The sequence below is a fragment of the Annulohypoxylon maeteangense genome (genome assembly GCF_022496945.1).
Source record: "Annulohypoxylon maeteangense strain CBS 123835 unplaced genomic scaffold GGS22scaffold_27, whole genome shotgun sequence".
Classification (NCBI taxonomy): Eukaryota; Fungi; Ascomycota; class Sordariomycetes; order Xylariales; family Hypoxylaceae; genus Annulohypoxylon; species Annulohypoxylon maeteangense.
Window position 1 is genome coordinate 204,408 of NW_025953274.1, and position 16,469 is coordinate 220,876.

Genomic DNA, 16,469 nt, shown 5'->3' on the forward strand with positions numbered 1-16,469 from the left:
TAGGTATTAGGTGCGAGGTACTTACTGAAGTAGATAAGTGGAGATGGTCATACTACTACTACCTACCTAGGTACATGTAGTAGGTAGTCAAAGATTAACCAATCAGAGAAATCTTCTCCGGTTCCACAATCAGGTACTTGCCATAAAGTACACGCGCACGGATGCTATGGATCTAATTACCTAGTGCCGGTGTCGCGATTCCCCTGACAAAGGAAACGCGCATCGCTAAGTACAGCTGTAGCTGCTATTTCATTAATATTTCATCCATTACTTGGAAGATTTCCACCAGCCTTGTTGCCGCTCACATTTAACATTACCGCCCATCATCCGAACCTCTACGCTTACGTACCCTAAATAAAATACCTTGGTCGATTACAAAGACGTCGATACTGTCTATCTATCTATCTCTTGTACAATAAGCAACGAAATCAACGAAATCAACGAAACGCACGAAACGCATGAAACTCCTCGCCTTTCTTCTTCATTCTAATATAAATCCACAATCCCTTATACCCAGAACTTTTAGCAACAGGCAAGAGACCCGGCATGGGTCTTGGTGGAGGACAAGATGCAACAACGAAGAGATGAGATTCTAGCAAAAAAGGCAAAGCTTGCAGAGCTCAAGCGACAAAGGGAGTTGAGAGCGAACCAGGCGGCTACTGTTGCTAGAACTAGCATAGGCGGACCCAGCGATGTTGGTTACTCTTTACTTTCTAGACTTACTCTTTTTCCCTTCTCTTGCTAATTGGAGTCGCAGCTTATTTCCCCGACACCCGGCCGTGATAATAGGAAAGTCATCGAGTCTTTGATTAATAGTCTAGTCGGCGAAAGCAGACCTGCTTCATCTACCACAGGTGTTGCATCTCCAGGTCTACGTGGAAGCCGACCCAATAGTGTCCTGAGTGGCGACGACCTGAGCGGTGAGCATTCGGAGTACGCTTCGCAATTGAATGGCCAGTCTGCCTCCTCTCAGCCTCAAATCTTGACCACTGTCCCTCTCCAAACCATCTTCGAGTGCCCGCCGTCGCCGGTTAAGGAGATTTTCTCCTACAGCAAAGGCGTACAAACTACGGATGACTGGACGCCCCCAGTTACTCGACCGAGAGCATTTTCCGAACTTGACGACGAGGAGTTGCCCGCCACAACATCTACTCCCAGCAAACGGCTCAGCAGATGGAAGCGCGATAGGGAGGAAGAACTGCGCCAGAACTTGCGACTAGAGATCGAAGAAGAACTGAAGGCTGCTCGCGAGCTCATCGCCGATGGCCCGCTGCAGACCGGCTCCGTTATTACTTCGAATTTCCCGGCTAGAGCGTTAAGTAATGAGGAATTAGCCGCTGTCGTAGCATCCGACGACTTTGTCGATTTTGTCGACCGTTCTACCAAGGTCATCGAACGGGCGCTCGATATTAGTAACGAGTACGATATCTTGACAGATTACTCCCTCCAGGCCCACGACATCGAGGACGAGGACGAGCAGGCGGGCAATACAGGCGGCAAAGGTCGCCGCCGGGTCAAGGAAGTTGTACAATTCTACGATGAAAGATGGTCCAAGAAGCGGATGATTAGCAGCATTGATTTCTCACCTAAGTTTCCCGAGCTTCTGCTCGCATCTTACACCAAAAACCCATCTGCCCCCCACGATCCTGATGGTATTGTACAAGTTTGGAATCAGCATCTCCACGACCGGCCCGAGTTCCTCTTCCATGCCCAGTCTGATATACTCACTGCCAAATTTTCTCCTTTCCACCCTAATTTAATCATCGGCGGCACCTATTCCGGCCAAGTCCTCCTCTGGGATACCCGGGCCAAGTCTGTCCCTGTGCAGAAAACGCCTCTCACTGGTTCAGGTCATTCCCATCCTGTCTACTCTGTTGACATCGTCGGTACTCAGAATGCCAACAACATCATATCAATTTCCACCGACGGCGCTTTCTGCGTATGGAGCGTCGACATGTTGTCCCAGCCGCAAGAATCGCTAACTCTGACTACGCCACCTCCTAACAAGTTCGAAGACCTCGCACCGACCACCATGGCTTTCCCTCAGGCGGATCCAACGTACTTCCTTGTCGGTTCAGAAGAGGGATCTATTTACCCGTGTCACCGGTACGACCGTGCCGGCGCCAAGGCCGGCGTCGATTCGCGAGTTTCCTACAAGGGCCATGCCGCCCCCGTTATGAGCGTCGATTTTCATCCTGCCCATGGCCCTGTAGATCTAGGCGACTTAGTGCTCTCCTCCTCCCTCGATTGGTCTGTTAAACTGTGGAAGGTGCGCGCTCCTGCTGCCACGAGCACCATCGTCGAGAGCGCGGGCACTGCTGTCCACCCACTACTCGAATTTGTGCGCGAGGACGTCGTGTACGACGCAGCGTGGTCGCCTGTGCGCCCCGGCGTATTTGCTCTCGTCGACGGCGCAGGATCGCTCGAGCTCTGGGATGTCACTGTTGAAACTGAGATCCCTGTAGCCAAGATTAGCCCTACGCCACGTAAAGACGGCCGCCAGCTGCTCAGTAAAAGCTTGAATAAGGTCGCCTGGGAGGGTAGCGAAGGAAAACGGCTTGCTACGGGTGGTATTGATGCCGTAGTCAGCGTCTTCGAAGTTGGTCCCGATTTAGGCGGTAAAGAGTCGGTTCGGAGCGAGGAATGGACGAATGTCAAGAAGCTCGTGGCAAGGCTTGAGGCTGTAAGTGGAGGAGTCATTAGTTTCGTCTAAACGACCTCTCCCTCCCCTTTTTTTCCCGGTGTTTTTGACGTTAGAGGGTTAGCTTCTGGTTATAAATATCGTGTCAGGAGTCGCTAGTGGGCTACGGTTACCTTGACATGTGTCTATGTATTATACCCAGCCCGAAGATGGCATTTGTCAAATGAAGAGACGAGATGGCGGGCATGGTGTTTGGCTTTCCTAGATGAGGGACTAGGATACTGAAGAACTTCTTGACTAAGCGTTAAGACCGTACGGGTATTTACCTACTTCGCCTACTCTCCATTTTATGTCAAATGAAACCTGTGATGAATGTCTTCAATTATATCTCATTGATCGTAGTGATGCGCATTCTTCTCATTCCCTCTTCCCCCCTTCCCCCCTTCCCCCTTTTGGAGGTTTAAAAGAAGGATCCACGTGTAATGCTATCTGTATAGGTAGTAGTTGAACAGAGACCTTGGGCCATCATGATGCCCAATCGTAGATACGACGCTTATTGACGTGAAACAATCCTACTTATTTATCATCTACGGCCCAAACACCGACGCCTTTTTTCTCGAGGCTGCTCTTGAGCTTCCCAAGCACAACCGCCCTGCGTTCTCGCTTCTCTTTCGCAGCCTTCCTCTCCAGGTCCCCGAAGCTGTTTAACTTCTTGCGTGGCGGTGTTTGAAACATGCTACCACCAAGACTTGTTATCGAACCCGACATTGAGTGGCGTAGAACGCTACTACGCTGCGGCGTGCTCTCCCGCACTGAGCGGTCAGGGGAGAAAATTGATGACGCATTCAATCTCTTGGCATTGGGCGTAGCAAAAGGCGAACCTTCACGACTACTGGGAGCGTGCGAACCGACTCGTAGCTTCCTCATTTGGTTTTCTAGAACGTCAATGTCGCCACTACGTTTCTCGACCATACTTGTCAGTTTAGTAATGGTGCGCACAACAGCTTCGATGGTTGGCGTCGACCCGCCTTTTCCGGTGGCGCTGTTCACAGAGACGATCTTAGCCTTAAGCAGAGTTAGGTTCTCCTCGGCCTCCGCCAAGAGCTTTGTAAATTTGGCATACTCCCGCCTCAAATCACTCTGCTGTGACGCCTGCTCTGCGCTAAGGGGTAAAGCGCGATTCGCGACGGTCTGTTCTGGATCGGCACGGGAGGCAATGATTTTTTTTAGATCCGCCTGTTTGTTGCGATCGCGGACCAGCTCACGCTGAATATCCTCACACTCTGTAAGCTTTCTTGCTGAATTCGTAACCCTTGCCTCGCTAAGAGCATTATTGAGATCCCGATCAATAACTTGGGACAAGCTCTCTAGTCCGATTAAAGCCCAATCGTCCGGAGTAGCTAAGTCTTGCCTCGTATATTCTTCGGCGCAGAGATCCTGATGGCCCTTAATAAAGCCTGCGAGGGATCGTGCATTGAGCCCGAGAGTATCGATCATAGAATTGATATCACGATACACAGCCTCGACCTGCGCCGGAACACTATCTCCAGCTGGCGGTGCTACACCTGAGTGAGCAACAAACTCATCAAGCTCTAATGTTGGCTTGACCTCTGTGTTTAGAAGACATTGGACCGTGTCATCCTCTTCATCGAGAAGCAACTGGTTTTCCTCGGCCTCCTTTCTTGCCTTAGCTCTTCGTTGCTGCTCAATCATCGCATCTTCAACATAAGTGTCCTTGCTAACGATAGAAGATCCAAAGTGAGGCTGCTGCCGTCTAGAAACACCAAGGATATGAGATGCCATTCCAGGCGCACTGAACGACCGCGGCTGGTCCTTACCAAGCATTCTTGACGGTACCGCCGCACCTCGAACAGGACTTGGTGAACGAGGACTGATGGGATTTGGCCGAGGGAAAACCGGGGCATTTCGTCCTAAGTCACCAAAGAAGCTTCGCCTCTCTTGATCTGGTCGGGATATGGTAGAATAGCTTCCGGCCAAGCCATCAAATGAGCTTTGGGGAGTAAATCCGGGGGTCTTGCTAATACCTATACTGGACGGACTGAGATCTTTTGCGACATCAACACCACTACCTTCACTGACGACCTCAGTACCTTCTTCTACTTCGGATAAGCCACCATCACCATCGCCGCCGCCGCTTCCGTCGTCGTCGTCTTCGTCGTCGTCATCTGTATCTGACGAGACAGGAAGGGGGTTTGTGGGAAATTTGAATCCGGGTCCAATAACTTCGGAAGCTGGCTTAGCAATGGGAAGGGCGGGCAGCTTGGTCACATAAGCTTTCGGCTGCTTGATTGGATCAGGTGGTAACGGCGAATCGTCCACTGGTTTGGGTTTAGACACAATGCCGGGCAATGGGGGAAGGGGAGCATCGTATGCCTTCTTATTCTTTACCGGATCGGGGGGTAAAGGCGCGTCGTCAACAACGGGAGATTCTTCACGTGGCATCTCCTGGTCCGTGCTCTTAGGAGTTGAGTCGGCACAGTCAGGGGGGAAGGGTGCCTCTTCAACCTTGAGCGGCGTCCCTGTAGTGTCTGGGGCGTCCACGGTGGCAGCGGACGAAGACGATGAGTCGCCTAATGAATAAGTAGCTTTGCTGGTAGATTCCGGTGGCAGAGGTGCGGTAGCAAAACTTCTCAATGGTTTAGGAGTTTCTGACTCTGCCTTCGCCTGAGGGGATCCAGCAGTTGGTGTTTGGGATGTAGAGGATACAAGCGTGCTGCTTAGGCTACCGGGCGGGTTCGGGTGGAAATCGAAGAGACCTTTACCCTGCGGAGCTGAAGAGGTTGGTGATAAGAATTTGGAGGGTGCAGGCGTTGAGGTCGGTGTGGTCGAGTCTACACCCATGGAAGGGGCTGTTAGCTGTCCAAAAGTACTTTGTGCCCCAGTAGCGAAAGGGTTCGAGGCTACCGACTTCGCTGTCACGTCTATTGTAGCAGTAAAATTTTTGCCGAACATCGATGTCTCAGCGCCCGATCCCTTTATATCGGCGTCATCGTCTTTTGCATTCGGGTCACGTTGGAAACTAGAAGTCAGTTTAAACGGTTGTGAACCGAAGACATTTCCGCCACTCGTGTTTGGCTTGGAACCTGGAACCCGGAATGCAGACGTAGCGTCGGCGTCCATGGAGACTTCGGGTGCTTCTGATTTTGTAGAAGCAAATATACTTGGCCCGCCTGCATTGTTCTTCAACCCAAGAGACGCGAAACCGCCCTTGTTTGAAAAAGTGGCAAATCCACTATTGGCGTTTGTGGAGCTGAGACTTGAGCCTCCAAAGGCTCCTTCGGATCTAACTGTATGACTTGCTTGGCCAAAAACAGGAGTGCTAGAAGAGGAAGGTCCAGAGCCCCAAGGGGACGATCTAGAGCCAATCCCCGTAGACTGTCCAAAGGCAGGTGCAGCAGCAGTGGTGCTAAGACTAGGGACACCGAAAGATGGTTGACCAAGCTTTGGCGCCGAGGAAGCTGCTGATGTGCCAAATGCACCCGAGCCAAACGTAGGCCCGGCGCCACCAGAAGATGGAGGTGGAGCCCCCCAGGGTGAGTTCTTCGAGCCAAGCATTGAAGTACTACCAAATGCCGCCCCTGTAACCACTGGCGGAGCCCCAAACGGCGACGAAGCTGGGGTCACAAACGAGTTCGGTTGAGCCCCTTTAGAGATCGTCGTCTCAGCAAAACTTGCAATACCACCTCCCATAGCTGCCAGTCCTGGATATGTGGTGCCTCCTCTAATCGATTCGGAATACACTATCCACCAAACAGAAAGCACGCCTTCGGCATTGAGGACCCAGTAACCCGGTAGCGGCCCAGGAGATTGGTCCAGCTCATCGGTAGGTATAGGTTTATAGACATTCTCTCGGCCAGACAGATCCAGTGTCGTGCCGATTGGTGTTGGGGTTCCCATATTTTCGTCCATTGGTAGAGTGGCACGCTTAGAATCGTCAGCTAGTTCGACAGTAGCGAAGACATTCGAAGGGCCCCCGGGGCCTAATGGCGTCTTTGACCGTGTAAGAAGGCCAATATCAGGGCTGGCGGTTGACGAGAAAATTAAAAGGTCCTGAAGATTCGGCGGAAAGTCCTTTAACCGCACGATCGTGTGATGCGGGGTCTTGTCGTTGTTAAAAGCATCTACGGGGTCATTCAGCTTTTGGAACTGGAAATCCTGGCCTTGTCTTGTAACGAGATGGCATGTGGCCTGGAGAGGTTGCTCTGTAGCCGAAATATGAAAAACCAAGAATACATCATTCTCAAGCCATGCCAGGGAAGAAACTACACAACCATTAGTTCAGAAAGTTGACGGCCGAGCATGAGGAGGAAGCCTACCAAAATAGGTTGCGTTCAAACTTGGCGGGCGAGGAATTTCGGCCTTGGTGATACCTTCAGGAGTCATCTGCTGTATTGTACCATCACCAAGTCCAGCTAACAATTGCTTGCCCTTGTTGCTCCAAGCCACACAATTGACTTGGTCCTTCAAGATTTGGCCATTGGTTCCGGACTGGAAGTTACGTTCCTTCATATTCGCCATAAGAAGCTTGCCTTCATTAGTGACAACAGCGCATAGCTCGCCCTTCTCTGGACGAGGGTTCGGCGCCAAAACCCTTAGCGACTCGCCATTCGTAGGTATCTCGAAAGCGGTCTGGATCGAGCCTTGCTGGAGAGATTGGACATCATATACTGCCAACCCTCCACCATGCTCCGCCGAAAGTATCAAATAGGTTTCATCGGCTGTAAAGGCCAGTTGACATATTCGTATGGGTAGTGGCAGCTTCAGTTGGGGCTCGAAGGGTCTAATTTCGCTATCGCCATCTTTAGGATTATCGAATGCCTTTCGGACGGCCTCTGTAGAAGCTAGGATGACAGAATCGGGACCCGCGGCAGCAACAAGACCGCACCGCGGGGCGATGCTAATAAGAGAGGCGTTGTCTGCAGGGGGTGGAGACCACGGTGAAGTTAAACGCAGCTTGGCATCTCCAGATAATGATAGGAAACCGAGAGCTTCAGTCTGAACCTCCCCTAGATCAGGGCCTTGGGAAACGTTTCCAAGACCGCCGCCACCTGCATTTCCCACGTTTCCAAATCCGAAAGCCATTGTTCTGGCAGAGAGGGATTTTGTTTCACGAACAAGCGATCATGGAATTGGTGATCACATCGATATGCTGATAGAATTGTTTGTATCGAGAGCTCCAGCTGATCTTCGGGTAAGGCTTCGTAAATGGAATGTGTCGGGTAGCGCAGTTCGTATTCGCCGCCGAGTGACTCATGAGTGAAGAGAAAGGGTTCGGACAACCAGACAAATGCTCATGGGCAAAAGAGGGAGTGAAAGGGTAAAAAAGATTATAGAGATGAAGCTTTGATTCACAGTGGCGCGCAATGGACCTTGTACTCAACTTTTTTAGAGCAAGATGCGCTTACCTGCATGTATCATGCCTAAAGAGTTCGCGTACCCCTGTCGCTGCATTGGAGATGAATGTATGTGTCCACAATAAACCATTACGTAATGCGAATACACAGTGTATGATATCTACAGTACAGGTGACAGGTCAGGAGGTGCGGTTTTCTGCTAGAGCGTTAAAAGTACCCTCGTACCTAACCTACCTATTAAGTTCGAAGTTACTAGGTATGTATGTACCTACTAGGTATGTACCTAGCAACCTATTAGCTACATGTACCTAGTAGTAGGTAGGTACTACCTAGGTACCTAGCTAAGATACATTGGTTAGGTAATCCATAGGAACGCGTTGAAAGATCCAACAGGCAGCTAGGTCCCGGTCGTCATCCAGCCTTGGAGCTTCTATTCTACCTACCTAATACACATCAAACTCCAGCGGACAAAATACGCCTCCACCAATACCTCCGCCCACATCATCTCAAACAATTACCTTATCGGCCGCACATTTACTTTCTACGATATCAGCGTGCGATACTTGCGCCGAAGATTTTGATTGCGGATCGCTTTAAATTCCCCATCCTCATTCTCAACTAAGCACTTTTCCCCCACGAGAAGGATCACTACCACATCGTATCAGCTAGCATGCCTGGCTTCGACTTCTCAAACTACAACCGCAATGCGGCCCTGCACGCACGAGGCGTTCCTTTACCGAAGGCGACAAGTACAGGCACCACCATCGTCGGATGTATATTCGACGGAGGTGTTGTGGTAAGTTAATACTGCCTGAGTTGTTAATCGTCTAATAGGTAATTTTCCTGCTAATACAAAGCCGACAGATCGCCGCCGATACTCGAGCTACTAGTGGTCCCATCGTCGCTGACAAGAACTGCGAGAAATTGCATTATATCTCACCCCAAATCTGGTGTGCCGGTGCCGGTACTGCTGCCGATACTGAGTTTACCACCGCACTCATCTCTTCTCAGCTCGAGCTACATTCCCTCTCAACCGGTCGAAAGCCCCGCGTCGTCACTTGTATGACCCTCCTCAAGCAGCATCTCTTTCGACACCAGGGCTATATCGGAGCGTATCTGGTGGTTGCCGGCGTGGACCCCACGGGAACGCACCTTTTTACTGTGCACGCCCACGGTAGCACCGACAAGCTCCCTTATGTGACTATGGGCTCAGGATCCCTAGCGGCAATGTCCGTCTTCGAATCACAATGGAAGCCAAACTGCACGAAGGAGGATGCCATGGAGCTCTGCTCTCAAGCTATTCAAGCGGGTATCTTCAATGATCTGGGATCAGGGTCTAACGTCGATTTAGCCGTCATTACAGCCAACAAGACGACCTTGCACCGCGGCTTCATCAAGCCGAATGAACGAAGTCAGAAGCTGAAGAATTACAAATTCAAGCGCGGCACCACGGCGGTGCTCAACGAGAAAATCATCACCAAGGATGAAATCGGAAAGTACATCAGTGTACAAGAGTTAGAGTCGGCTGAGGATGAAAGGATGGACGTCGATTCGTGAAGGATACCATTTTCAAGGGGAATACGACCGAATGCTAGCCTTCTGTAGCGATATGATGTGATAATAGAAAGGCAGTATCCCTTGCAGAATAGGATGGGTAATTAAAAAAAAAATTCCGTGATCATGCAAGCTCTGCTAATCTAGCTCTGCCAGCTGATTCTGTCAGTAACAAATAGCGAATCTGGTACATGGAATTGTTATCACATTCGCCGAGCCATCACATAACCTACTAAGTAGGTAGGCATTTCAGTCGCCTAGCCGAGGTTGAGCATTATAGATTCCATATCGTTTGTAGTAAAGATTCGGCTACATTTCTATCCAATCCGTTGCTTCACATCAGTTCCTGCTACCTAGCTATGTATGTGCAGGTACGTAACAAAACCTAGTACCTAGGTAGAATTCGAGAACTTCAATCAACATAAACAGTTACACCTACCTAGGTACATATGTATGAAGCATCTACGTCCATGATGTTAATAACCTTAAAGGTTGTGCTTTTACAACATTCAGGTAAATTACATACATACCTAGTAGGTAGGTATTTACCTAGTCCATACTTACAGATGTACCTAGGTACCTACTTACATACACTACTATGTACCAACATTAAAGTAGGTAAGTGGGACGCCCGGTTATGATCAATATATACCTAGTACCATGTAAGTAGTCCCGCAAAGCCCAGAGAGGATGACTTGACGTGGTAGCCATCAATACCCAGCCATGGATCTTACCAGGAATAAGAGGCTACGGCTACCTACGTGCCATGTTGTCAGGTACCCCGCAAGCAAGCAAGCAAGCGTGGAGCTTCAGCTTCCCGGAGCTTTCCATACTAGTACCCTATCAGTTGTATCAACGATGGCATATAGGGTGAAATATCTGGGCATTACCTATGCGTTCCTCGTATATTCCGAGTATTCCGAATATTCCAAGTCGTCGTCCTCTATTCATCACTAGAATTTCAACATAACGAAAAGGTACAATATGACAGGCTTTCGACACATAACGGCAGCGTTGGCTTTCGCTTCACCTATCTTAGTATATGGCCTCTACCAGAACGGTTCGATTATCTCACCCTGCGACTCGCCCTTATACTGCCAGGGCGATGTTTTAAGGCAGATCGAGCTTGCTCAACCCTTTTCCGACTCTAAGACATTCGTAGACTTGTAACTATACATACCTACTTATAATCTCATCTAAGGAGAGTATGCATCTACTAATGAATAAATAGACCAACGAAAGCACCCTTAGACGATGTTCTTGCCGCGTTCAGTAAACTTTCCAAGCCGATCAGCAACAACACCGAGCTTAACAACTTTCTATCTACCTATTTTGGCGAGGCTGGGTCTGAGTTGGCCCAAGTTCCCCGAGACCAGTTAGAGACCAATCCTGCTTTCCTAGACAAGATTGATGATTCTGTGATTAAACAATTCGTACATAAGGTCATTGACATCTGGCCCGATTTGACTCGGATATGTAAGCTAGCATTCCAGGCTGTGTGTTGCCTAGGAAGTGCTATACTAACGCCGAGCTTTATAGACGTGGGCGCTGCGAATTGTACAGGATGCGTGGATAGCTTTATTCCGATCAACCGCACATTTGTCGTTGCTGGGGGTCGATTTAGAGAGCCTTATTATTGGGACTCTTTCTGGATCATCGAGGGTTTGTTGAGGACCGGTGGCAGCTTCACCCAGATTTCCAGGTTAGTCAATATTTCGAACTCACGACATGGCTTAGATTATACAGGCTAATTTGTTTTCAGGAACATAATTGAGAACTTTTTGGACCTCGTCGACCAATTCGGATTTGTACCCAATGGTGCACGTGTATGGTATGTATAACATAAGAGGATAGCTTGTTTTCGACATTGAACATCACATTTTGCATCGTCTACCTCATGATTCGGGGGATATTGTCCTACATGTGTTCTAATTCGTTCACAGTATGTAATGATGCCTTTACATCACCTTTACTCTTCATGGTTTGGAGTCGCTGTTACCCGACAGATTCGTAGTCTCGGTAAAGGTATTGACGCGTTGCAGATTATATGAATCGTTCCCAACCGCCGCTCTTGACACAGATGGTCAAGATTTATGTTGAATATACTAATGACACGAGCCTTATCGAGCGTGCTTTACCTCTATTAATTAAAGAACATAATTTCTGGACAGAGAACCGTACCATAGCGATCCAGTCGGGCAACAGGACTTTCCATCTGACGCAGTAAGTAGTCCTCAAGCCTCGCCATTTATATTATACATGGTAGGATCATATATCAAATATAAAACTAACCAAATAGTTACGGGGTCCAGAATACTGAACCACGACCAGAAGTATGCCCATTTTCGTGCCGTTACAGCTTTTCCTCTTTGTTCCTATAATTCCATCGACATATAAACACAATAAGGAATGTAAATCTTGCATTATGTAGTCGAAGTTATTGTTCATGCCTCCTCACACGTAAAATACTAACCTAGCAATCTATCTAGTCATACCGCGAAGATTACATTACGGCTAATAACAACTCCTACTACTCAAGCTCCGGTATCATCTACCCAGAGACGCACGCTTTAAATGACAGCGAGAAAGCTGAACTATACGCCAACCTTGCTTCTGGTGCCGAATCGGGTTGGGATTATAACTCCCGTTGGATTGCCACGCCATCTGATGCTGCTAGTGATGTGTACTTCCCACTGCGCTCCCTTAACACCGCAAACGTCATAGGAGTCGACCTAAACTCGATACTGTACGCCAATGAGATGACTATTGCAGCTTACTTAAACAAGGCTGGAAATGGTTCGTTGGCCGCGGAATTCGAAGAGATGGCTAAGAATCGTTCGGTGGCCATGTATTCGCTAATGTGGAACGGCAAATACATGAGCTATTTTGATTACAACTTAACCTCCGGATCACAAAACGTATATGTGCCGTCAGATTCAGATGCCACACCAGCGCAAAGGGGAGATGCTCCAGAGGGATACCAAGTCTTTTTCCATATCGCACAATTTTATCCTTTCTGGCTAGGTGCAGCCCCTGAACAACTCAGGGATAACCCTCTAGCCGTTAAACTTGCATTTCGGCGTGTTCATGATCTTCTCTCCCAGAAGGCTGGCGCTGTGGCCGCAACGAATTATATGACCGGCCAGCAGTGGGATCAGCCGAATGTCTGGCCACCGCTAATGTACGTGCTTATGAAAGGTCTTCTCGAAACACCTGCGACTTTTGGTCTAGAGGATCCCTCCTACGTCGCGACGCAAGATCTATCCCTCAAATTAGCGCAACGGTACTTGGACAGTACGTTCTGTACGTGGCGTGCAACCGGTGGCTCTACGGACGAAACCCCTCAATTAGAGGGATTTGGTCCTAGGGATACCGGGATTATGTTCGAAAAGTGGTACGTATTAGGTTCTTCTAGATGGCACCGCCATGTTCCCCGTCCCTATATCTACGACCTGGGTGTTATAACCTCCTGTTGTCGATTCAGGCTAACTCGGTTACAGTATGTCAGAATATTTTTCATTGCATATACTCTTACCTTTTTTTACGCAACCTTTTAGCTTGGAGCATTAGTGGGACAGGGGTGTTCTATGTTTGAAGGGATATTGACACTTTGCAGATGCTGACAATTCGACGAACGTCGCCGGTGGAGGAGGCGAATATGAAGTTGTTGAAGGGTTCGGCTGGACAAATGGCGTGCTCATATGGGCGGTCGATACATTCGCTAATAAGTTAGAGAGGCCAGATTGCGGAAACCTAACGGCGGCGAATATGGATAAGAAGAGAGGCACCATCGGCCAGCGAGCGGTCGAGTTAGCTCCCCATGATGCACGGTGGGTAACTAAATTTGGGCGGGCAGCGCAAAGGAATTAATGAGAAATCCCCAGTGTCCATATTAGGACTGAAACAACCGTAGCATGCAGCAGCAGTAGCTTCGACGTTTGATTTGGTAATTACTTGGCCCCTCGACAATATACTCTGTATGTCGCATAGCTAGGTTGCCTTAATCATGCTGTTGCATAGGTTTAACTCATATTGGTGTCTTCCTTTTATCTGTTAGAATTAGCCTGTTATTATAATTCATGTACAATACACTGCGGATAGATCCATAGATAGGTATATCTTGTAAAGGTCCCTGGATGCATTTATCCATCATATAGTATCTATGCATCACATACATTAGGTAGGTACCTATATGTAGGTACATACCTACCTAATAGGATATATGCACCACATGTACCTAGGTACATATGTATGTAATACCTCAGGTACTTGGGTACGCGATAGCTAGTTCAATGGAGAAGTCGCAGTCTCGGTCCAATTGGCGTCGGAAGAGGTGAAGGTGGCCTTTCGCTTTCGACTGAGCCCTTGAATACACGTACATCTCAACTTTTAACGTGTTCCTATTTCTGGCTTGTACATACGCATGGTAATAGCGTGGTTCGCATTCTTTATTTCGCGCCGAGCCTAGATATTCTATATTCCAATGCGGCGTCTACGGTGATTTTATTTCCTTTGCAATTCTCTCTACCCAGTCCTACTCATCGATTCCTCCGTGCACTGCCAGTGTTCGGTCCTAGATTTTTGTTACCGTCGCGCAGAATTCGATCAGCTACTAGTAACCCTGGTGCTCCGGGTTGCACAACACATCGACATGCCGGCGAAATCGAGATTCACAAGGCTCGATGCCTTCACAAAAACTGTCGAGGATGCGCGGATACGAACTACTTCTGGCGGAATCGTTACCATCGTATCCTTGATCGTCGTACTCTATCTCGCCTGGGGAGAATGGTCTGACTACAGGAGGATAGTCATCCACCCCGAACTTATCGTTGACAAGGGCAGAGGTGTGTTCAAATACTACGAAATTACCCTATTTATCCTATTTGTTTTCAGACTTCTCACCCTCCAATTACAGGAGAGCGAATGGAGATTCATATGAACATTACATTCCCTAGACTCCCTTGTGAGCTTTTGACCCTCGATGTGATGGACGTCTCTGGTGAGCAGCAGCACGGCGTCTTGCATGGCGTGAAGAAAGTTAGACTGCAAGCTGCTACCCAAGGAGGAGGAGTGATCGATGTGACTGCGCTATCTCTGTAAGTCAGATCTCCTCGTGACCCTGCCACCTACGAGTTTCCAATTGACTGAATTAGCCATGGGAAGGACGAGACCGCCGACCATTTAGATCCTAACTACTGCGGCCCTTGCTATGGTGCTCCGGCTCCCGGTAGCGCCACGAAACCCGGCTGCTGCAACACTTGCGACGAGGTTCGAGAAGCATATGCGCAGGCATCTTGGGCTTTTGGTAGAGGTGACGGCGTCGAACAGTGCTTGCGGGAGCATTACGCCGAGAAGCTAGATGAACAAAGACATGAAGGTTGCCGGATTGAGGGTGCAATCCGGGTTAACAAAGTTATTGGGAATTTTCATTTCGCACCGGGTCGAAGTTTCAGCAACGGTAACATGCATGTTCACGACCTGAAAAATTACTGGGATAGTCCGGTGCATCACTCGTTTGAGCATGAGATTCACCAGCTTCGCTTTGGACCTCAGCTACCCGAAGATGTTACTCAGAAGCACGCCAAAAATAGTCCTTGGACTAACCACCACATAAACCCCCTGGACCAGGTTAAACAGACCACCGATGACCCCAACTTCAACTTCATGTACTTTGTGAAAGTTGTCCCGACTGCATATCTCCCTCTAAGCTGGTCAAAGCCGAGCGGGCATGACCGCCAGACCGATGATGAGATTTGGCTAGGAAACCTAGGTAGCGCAGTTGATGGCAGCATGGAGACGCATCAATATTCGGTCACCAGTCATAAGCGAAGTCTAGCTGGAGGTGACGATGCAGCCGAAGGCCACCAAGAACGGATGCACGCGAGAGGCGGCATTCCAGGGGTGTTCTTTTCATATGTAAGTATTTCCCTTGACTTGCCTAATCCTATAATCGCTAACAAGGGGTAGGATATTTCACCTATGAAGGTTATTAATCGCGAAGAACGTGCTAAAACATTCACTGGGTTTTTGACAGGTCTATGTGCTGTTATCGGTGGTACATTGACCGTAGCTGCTGCTGTCGACAGGGGTGTATACGAGGGCGCGACGAGATTAAGAAAACTGCAGTCGAAAAATCTTTAGAGTGTTACACGAGTACCGCCCCAATTGTGCCAAATCCTTCATTTGATCTTATGCACTGGGAATAGAGTTTCTGGCTGGGTTCGGGGAAACATTGTTCTGTTTACGGAGACTTTATAGTGATCTATCTATTGTAAATCTAACTGAGGTTTATTGATAGTTTTGGTATTTGCGACGATTGTTCATATGACGTGTTTTTTTGACCCCCTTTTCCTTAACCGAAGTTCTCACGTGACACCGGTCGCAAACCTCGAAGTAGTTAAGTAAGTACAAACAACAAGTTGATGAATACCTAGTAGCTAGAATAGATCCCAGAATACTTCAATTTGAAGAACCTGCACCACTACATGAACGGCATATTTAGAACCTCAGTTGAAGATTGTTTAAACTTGATAATCACATTGCAGCTTCTTCTTGAAGGAAGAAGTTATTCAAGTGAGAAAAGGTTGGCGACGTTGTACTGGCATGTATGTATTTTAGTGATGGTGGAGTTATCGATAAAGCGTTCAACCAATTAGAGAAGCCGCGCTCGGACTTAAGCTCCAATATTATTATTAATTTCGGGAAACTGTGTATAAACTGTACGGGGCTACCTACCTAGACACATGTAATCTTAACTAACCTAAATGGTAGTGGTAAAAGTTGCGCCAAGTTATTATTACACTGGACTAAGAACTTTGAAGCAATTTGGCTGGCTCTCGACCCTCTCCTTCAATGTTTCTGACGATGAGCCCCCCAGGTCAATTCAATCGACCGTGACT

The 16,469-nt window shown here is 48.5% G+C and overlaps 5 protein-coding genes across 5 annotated transcripts; 4 read left to right on the plus strand and 1 right to left on the minus strand.

The window, feature by feature from the left end:
* Positions 1-193: 193 nt before the first annotated feature.
* GGS22DRAFT_175210 (WD40 repeat-like protein) lies at positions 194-3,023 on the plus strand. Its single transcript, XM_047963221.1, has 2 exons — positions 194-694; positions 758-3,023. Exons 1-2 carry the CDS (start codon positions 569-571, stop codon positions 2,711-2,713), a joined length of 2,082 nt encoding a protein of 693 aa, XP_047814243.1. The 5' UTR covers positions 194-568; the 3' UTR covers positions 2,714-3,023.
* Positions 3,024-3,183: 160 nt separating this feature from the next.
* GGS22DRAFT_85638 (uncharacterized protein) lies at positions 3,184-8,074 on the minus strand. The gene is made up of 2 exons (XM_047968282.1): positions 6,979-8,074; positions 3,184-6,924 (listed from the first exon to the last, which is right to left on the minus strand). The coding sequence occupies exons 1-2, from the start codon at positions 7,742-7,744 to the stop codon at positions 3,218-3,220; spliced, it is 4,473 nt and encodes a 1,490-aa protein (XP_047814244.1). The 5' UTR covers positions 7,745-8,074; the 3' UTR covers positions 3,184-3,217.
* A 335-nt stretch (positions 8,075-8,409) lies between these two features.
* Positions 8,410-9,856, plus strand: GGS22DRAFT_175212 (proteasome subunit beta type 7 precursor). The gene is made up of 2 exons (XM_047963222.1): positions 8,410-8,812; positions 8,881-9,856. The coding sequence occupies exons 1-2, from the start codon at positions 8,687-8,689 to the stop codon at positions 9,571-9,573; spliced, it is 819 nt and encodes a 272-aa protein (XP_047814245.1). The 5' UTR covers positions 8,410-8,686; the 3' UTR covers positions 9,574-9,856.
* Positions 9,857-10,249: 393 nt separating this feature from the next.
* Positions 10,250-13,677, plus strand: GGS22DRAFT_175217 (glycoside hydrolase family 37 protein). Its single transcript, XM_047963223.1, has 8 exons — positions 10,250-10,736; positions 10,802-11,046; positions 11,110-11,272; positions 11,333-11,400; positions 11,613-11,793; positions 11,870-11,903; positions 12,060-12,963; positions 13,187-13,677. Exons 1-8 carry the CDS (start codon positions 10,555-10,557, stop codon positions 13,438-13,440), a joined length of 2,031 nt encoding a protein of 676 aa, XP_047814246.1. The 5' UTR covers positions 10,250-10,554; the 3' UTR covers positions 13,441-13,677.
* Positions 13,678-13,866: 189 nt separating this feature from the next.
* On the plus strand, positions 13,867-16,132 carry GGS22DRAFT_175219 (endoplasmic reticulum vesicle transporter-domain-containing protein). The gene is made up of 4 exons (XM_047963224.1): positions 13,867-14,414; positions 14,486-14,666; positions 14,724-15,486; positions 15,538-16,132. Exons 1-4 carry the CDS (start codon positions 14,222-14,224, stop codon positions 15,709-15,711), a joined length of 1,311 nt encoding a protein of 436 aa, XP_047814247.1. The 5' UTR covers positions 13,867-14,221; the 3' UTR covers positions 15,712-16,132.
* Positions 16,133-16,469: the final 337 nt, after the last annotated feature.

Coding starts and splice junctions, on each gene's coding strand:
- GGS22DRAFT_175210 (XM_047963221.1), top strand. CDS start 569: ATGCAACAACGAAGAGATGAGATTCTAGCAAAAAAGGCAAAGCTTGCA. Junction 695..757: donor GCATAGGCGGACCCAGCGAT/GTTGGTTACTCT, acceptor TTGGAGTCGCAG/CTTATTTCCCCGACACCCGG.
- GGS22DRAFT_85638 (XM_047968282.1), bottom strand. CDS start 7,744: ATGGCTTTCGGATTTGGAAACGTGGGAAATGCAGGTGGCGGCGGTCTT. Junction 6,925..6,978: donor TTTGAACGCAACCTATTTTG/GTAGGCTTCCTC, acceptor ATGGTTGTGTAG/TTTCTTCCCTGGCATGGCTT.
- GGS22DRAFT_175212 (XM_047963222.1), top strand. CDS start 8,687: ATGCCTGGCTTCGACTTCTCAAACTACAACCGCAATGCGGCCCTGCAC. Junction 8,813..8,880: donor TATTCGACGGAGGTGTTGTG/GTAAGTTAATAC, acceptor CAAAGCCGACAG/ATCGCCGCCGATACTCGAGC.
- GGS22DRAFT_175217 (XM_047963223.1), top strand. CDS start 10,555: ATGACAGGCTTTCGACACATAACGGCAGCGTTGGCTTTCGCTTCACCT. Junction 10,737..10,801: donor TCTAAGACATTCGTAGACTT/GTAACTATACAT, acceptor ATGAATAAATAG/ACCAACGAAAGCACCCTTAG. Junction 12,964..13,186: donor CGGGATTATGTTCGAAAAGT/GGTACGTATTAG, acceptor GACACTTTGCAG/ATGCTGACAATTCGACGAAC.
- GGS22DRAFT_175219 (XM_047963224.1), top strand. CDS start 14,222: ATGCCGGCGAAATCGAGATTCACAAGGCTCGATGCCTTCACAAAAACT. Junction 14,667..14,723: donor GATGTGACTGCGCTATCTCT/GTAAGTCAGATC, acceptor TGACTGAATTAG/CCATGGGAAGGACGAGACCG. Junction 15,487..15,537: donor CAGGGGTGTTCTTTTCATAT/GTAAGTATTTCC, acceptor AACAAGGGGTAG/GATATTTCACCTATGAAGGT.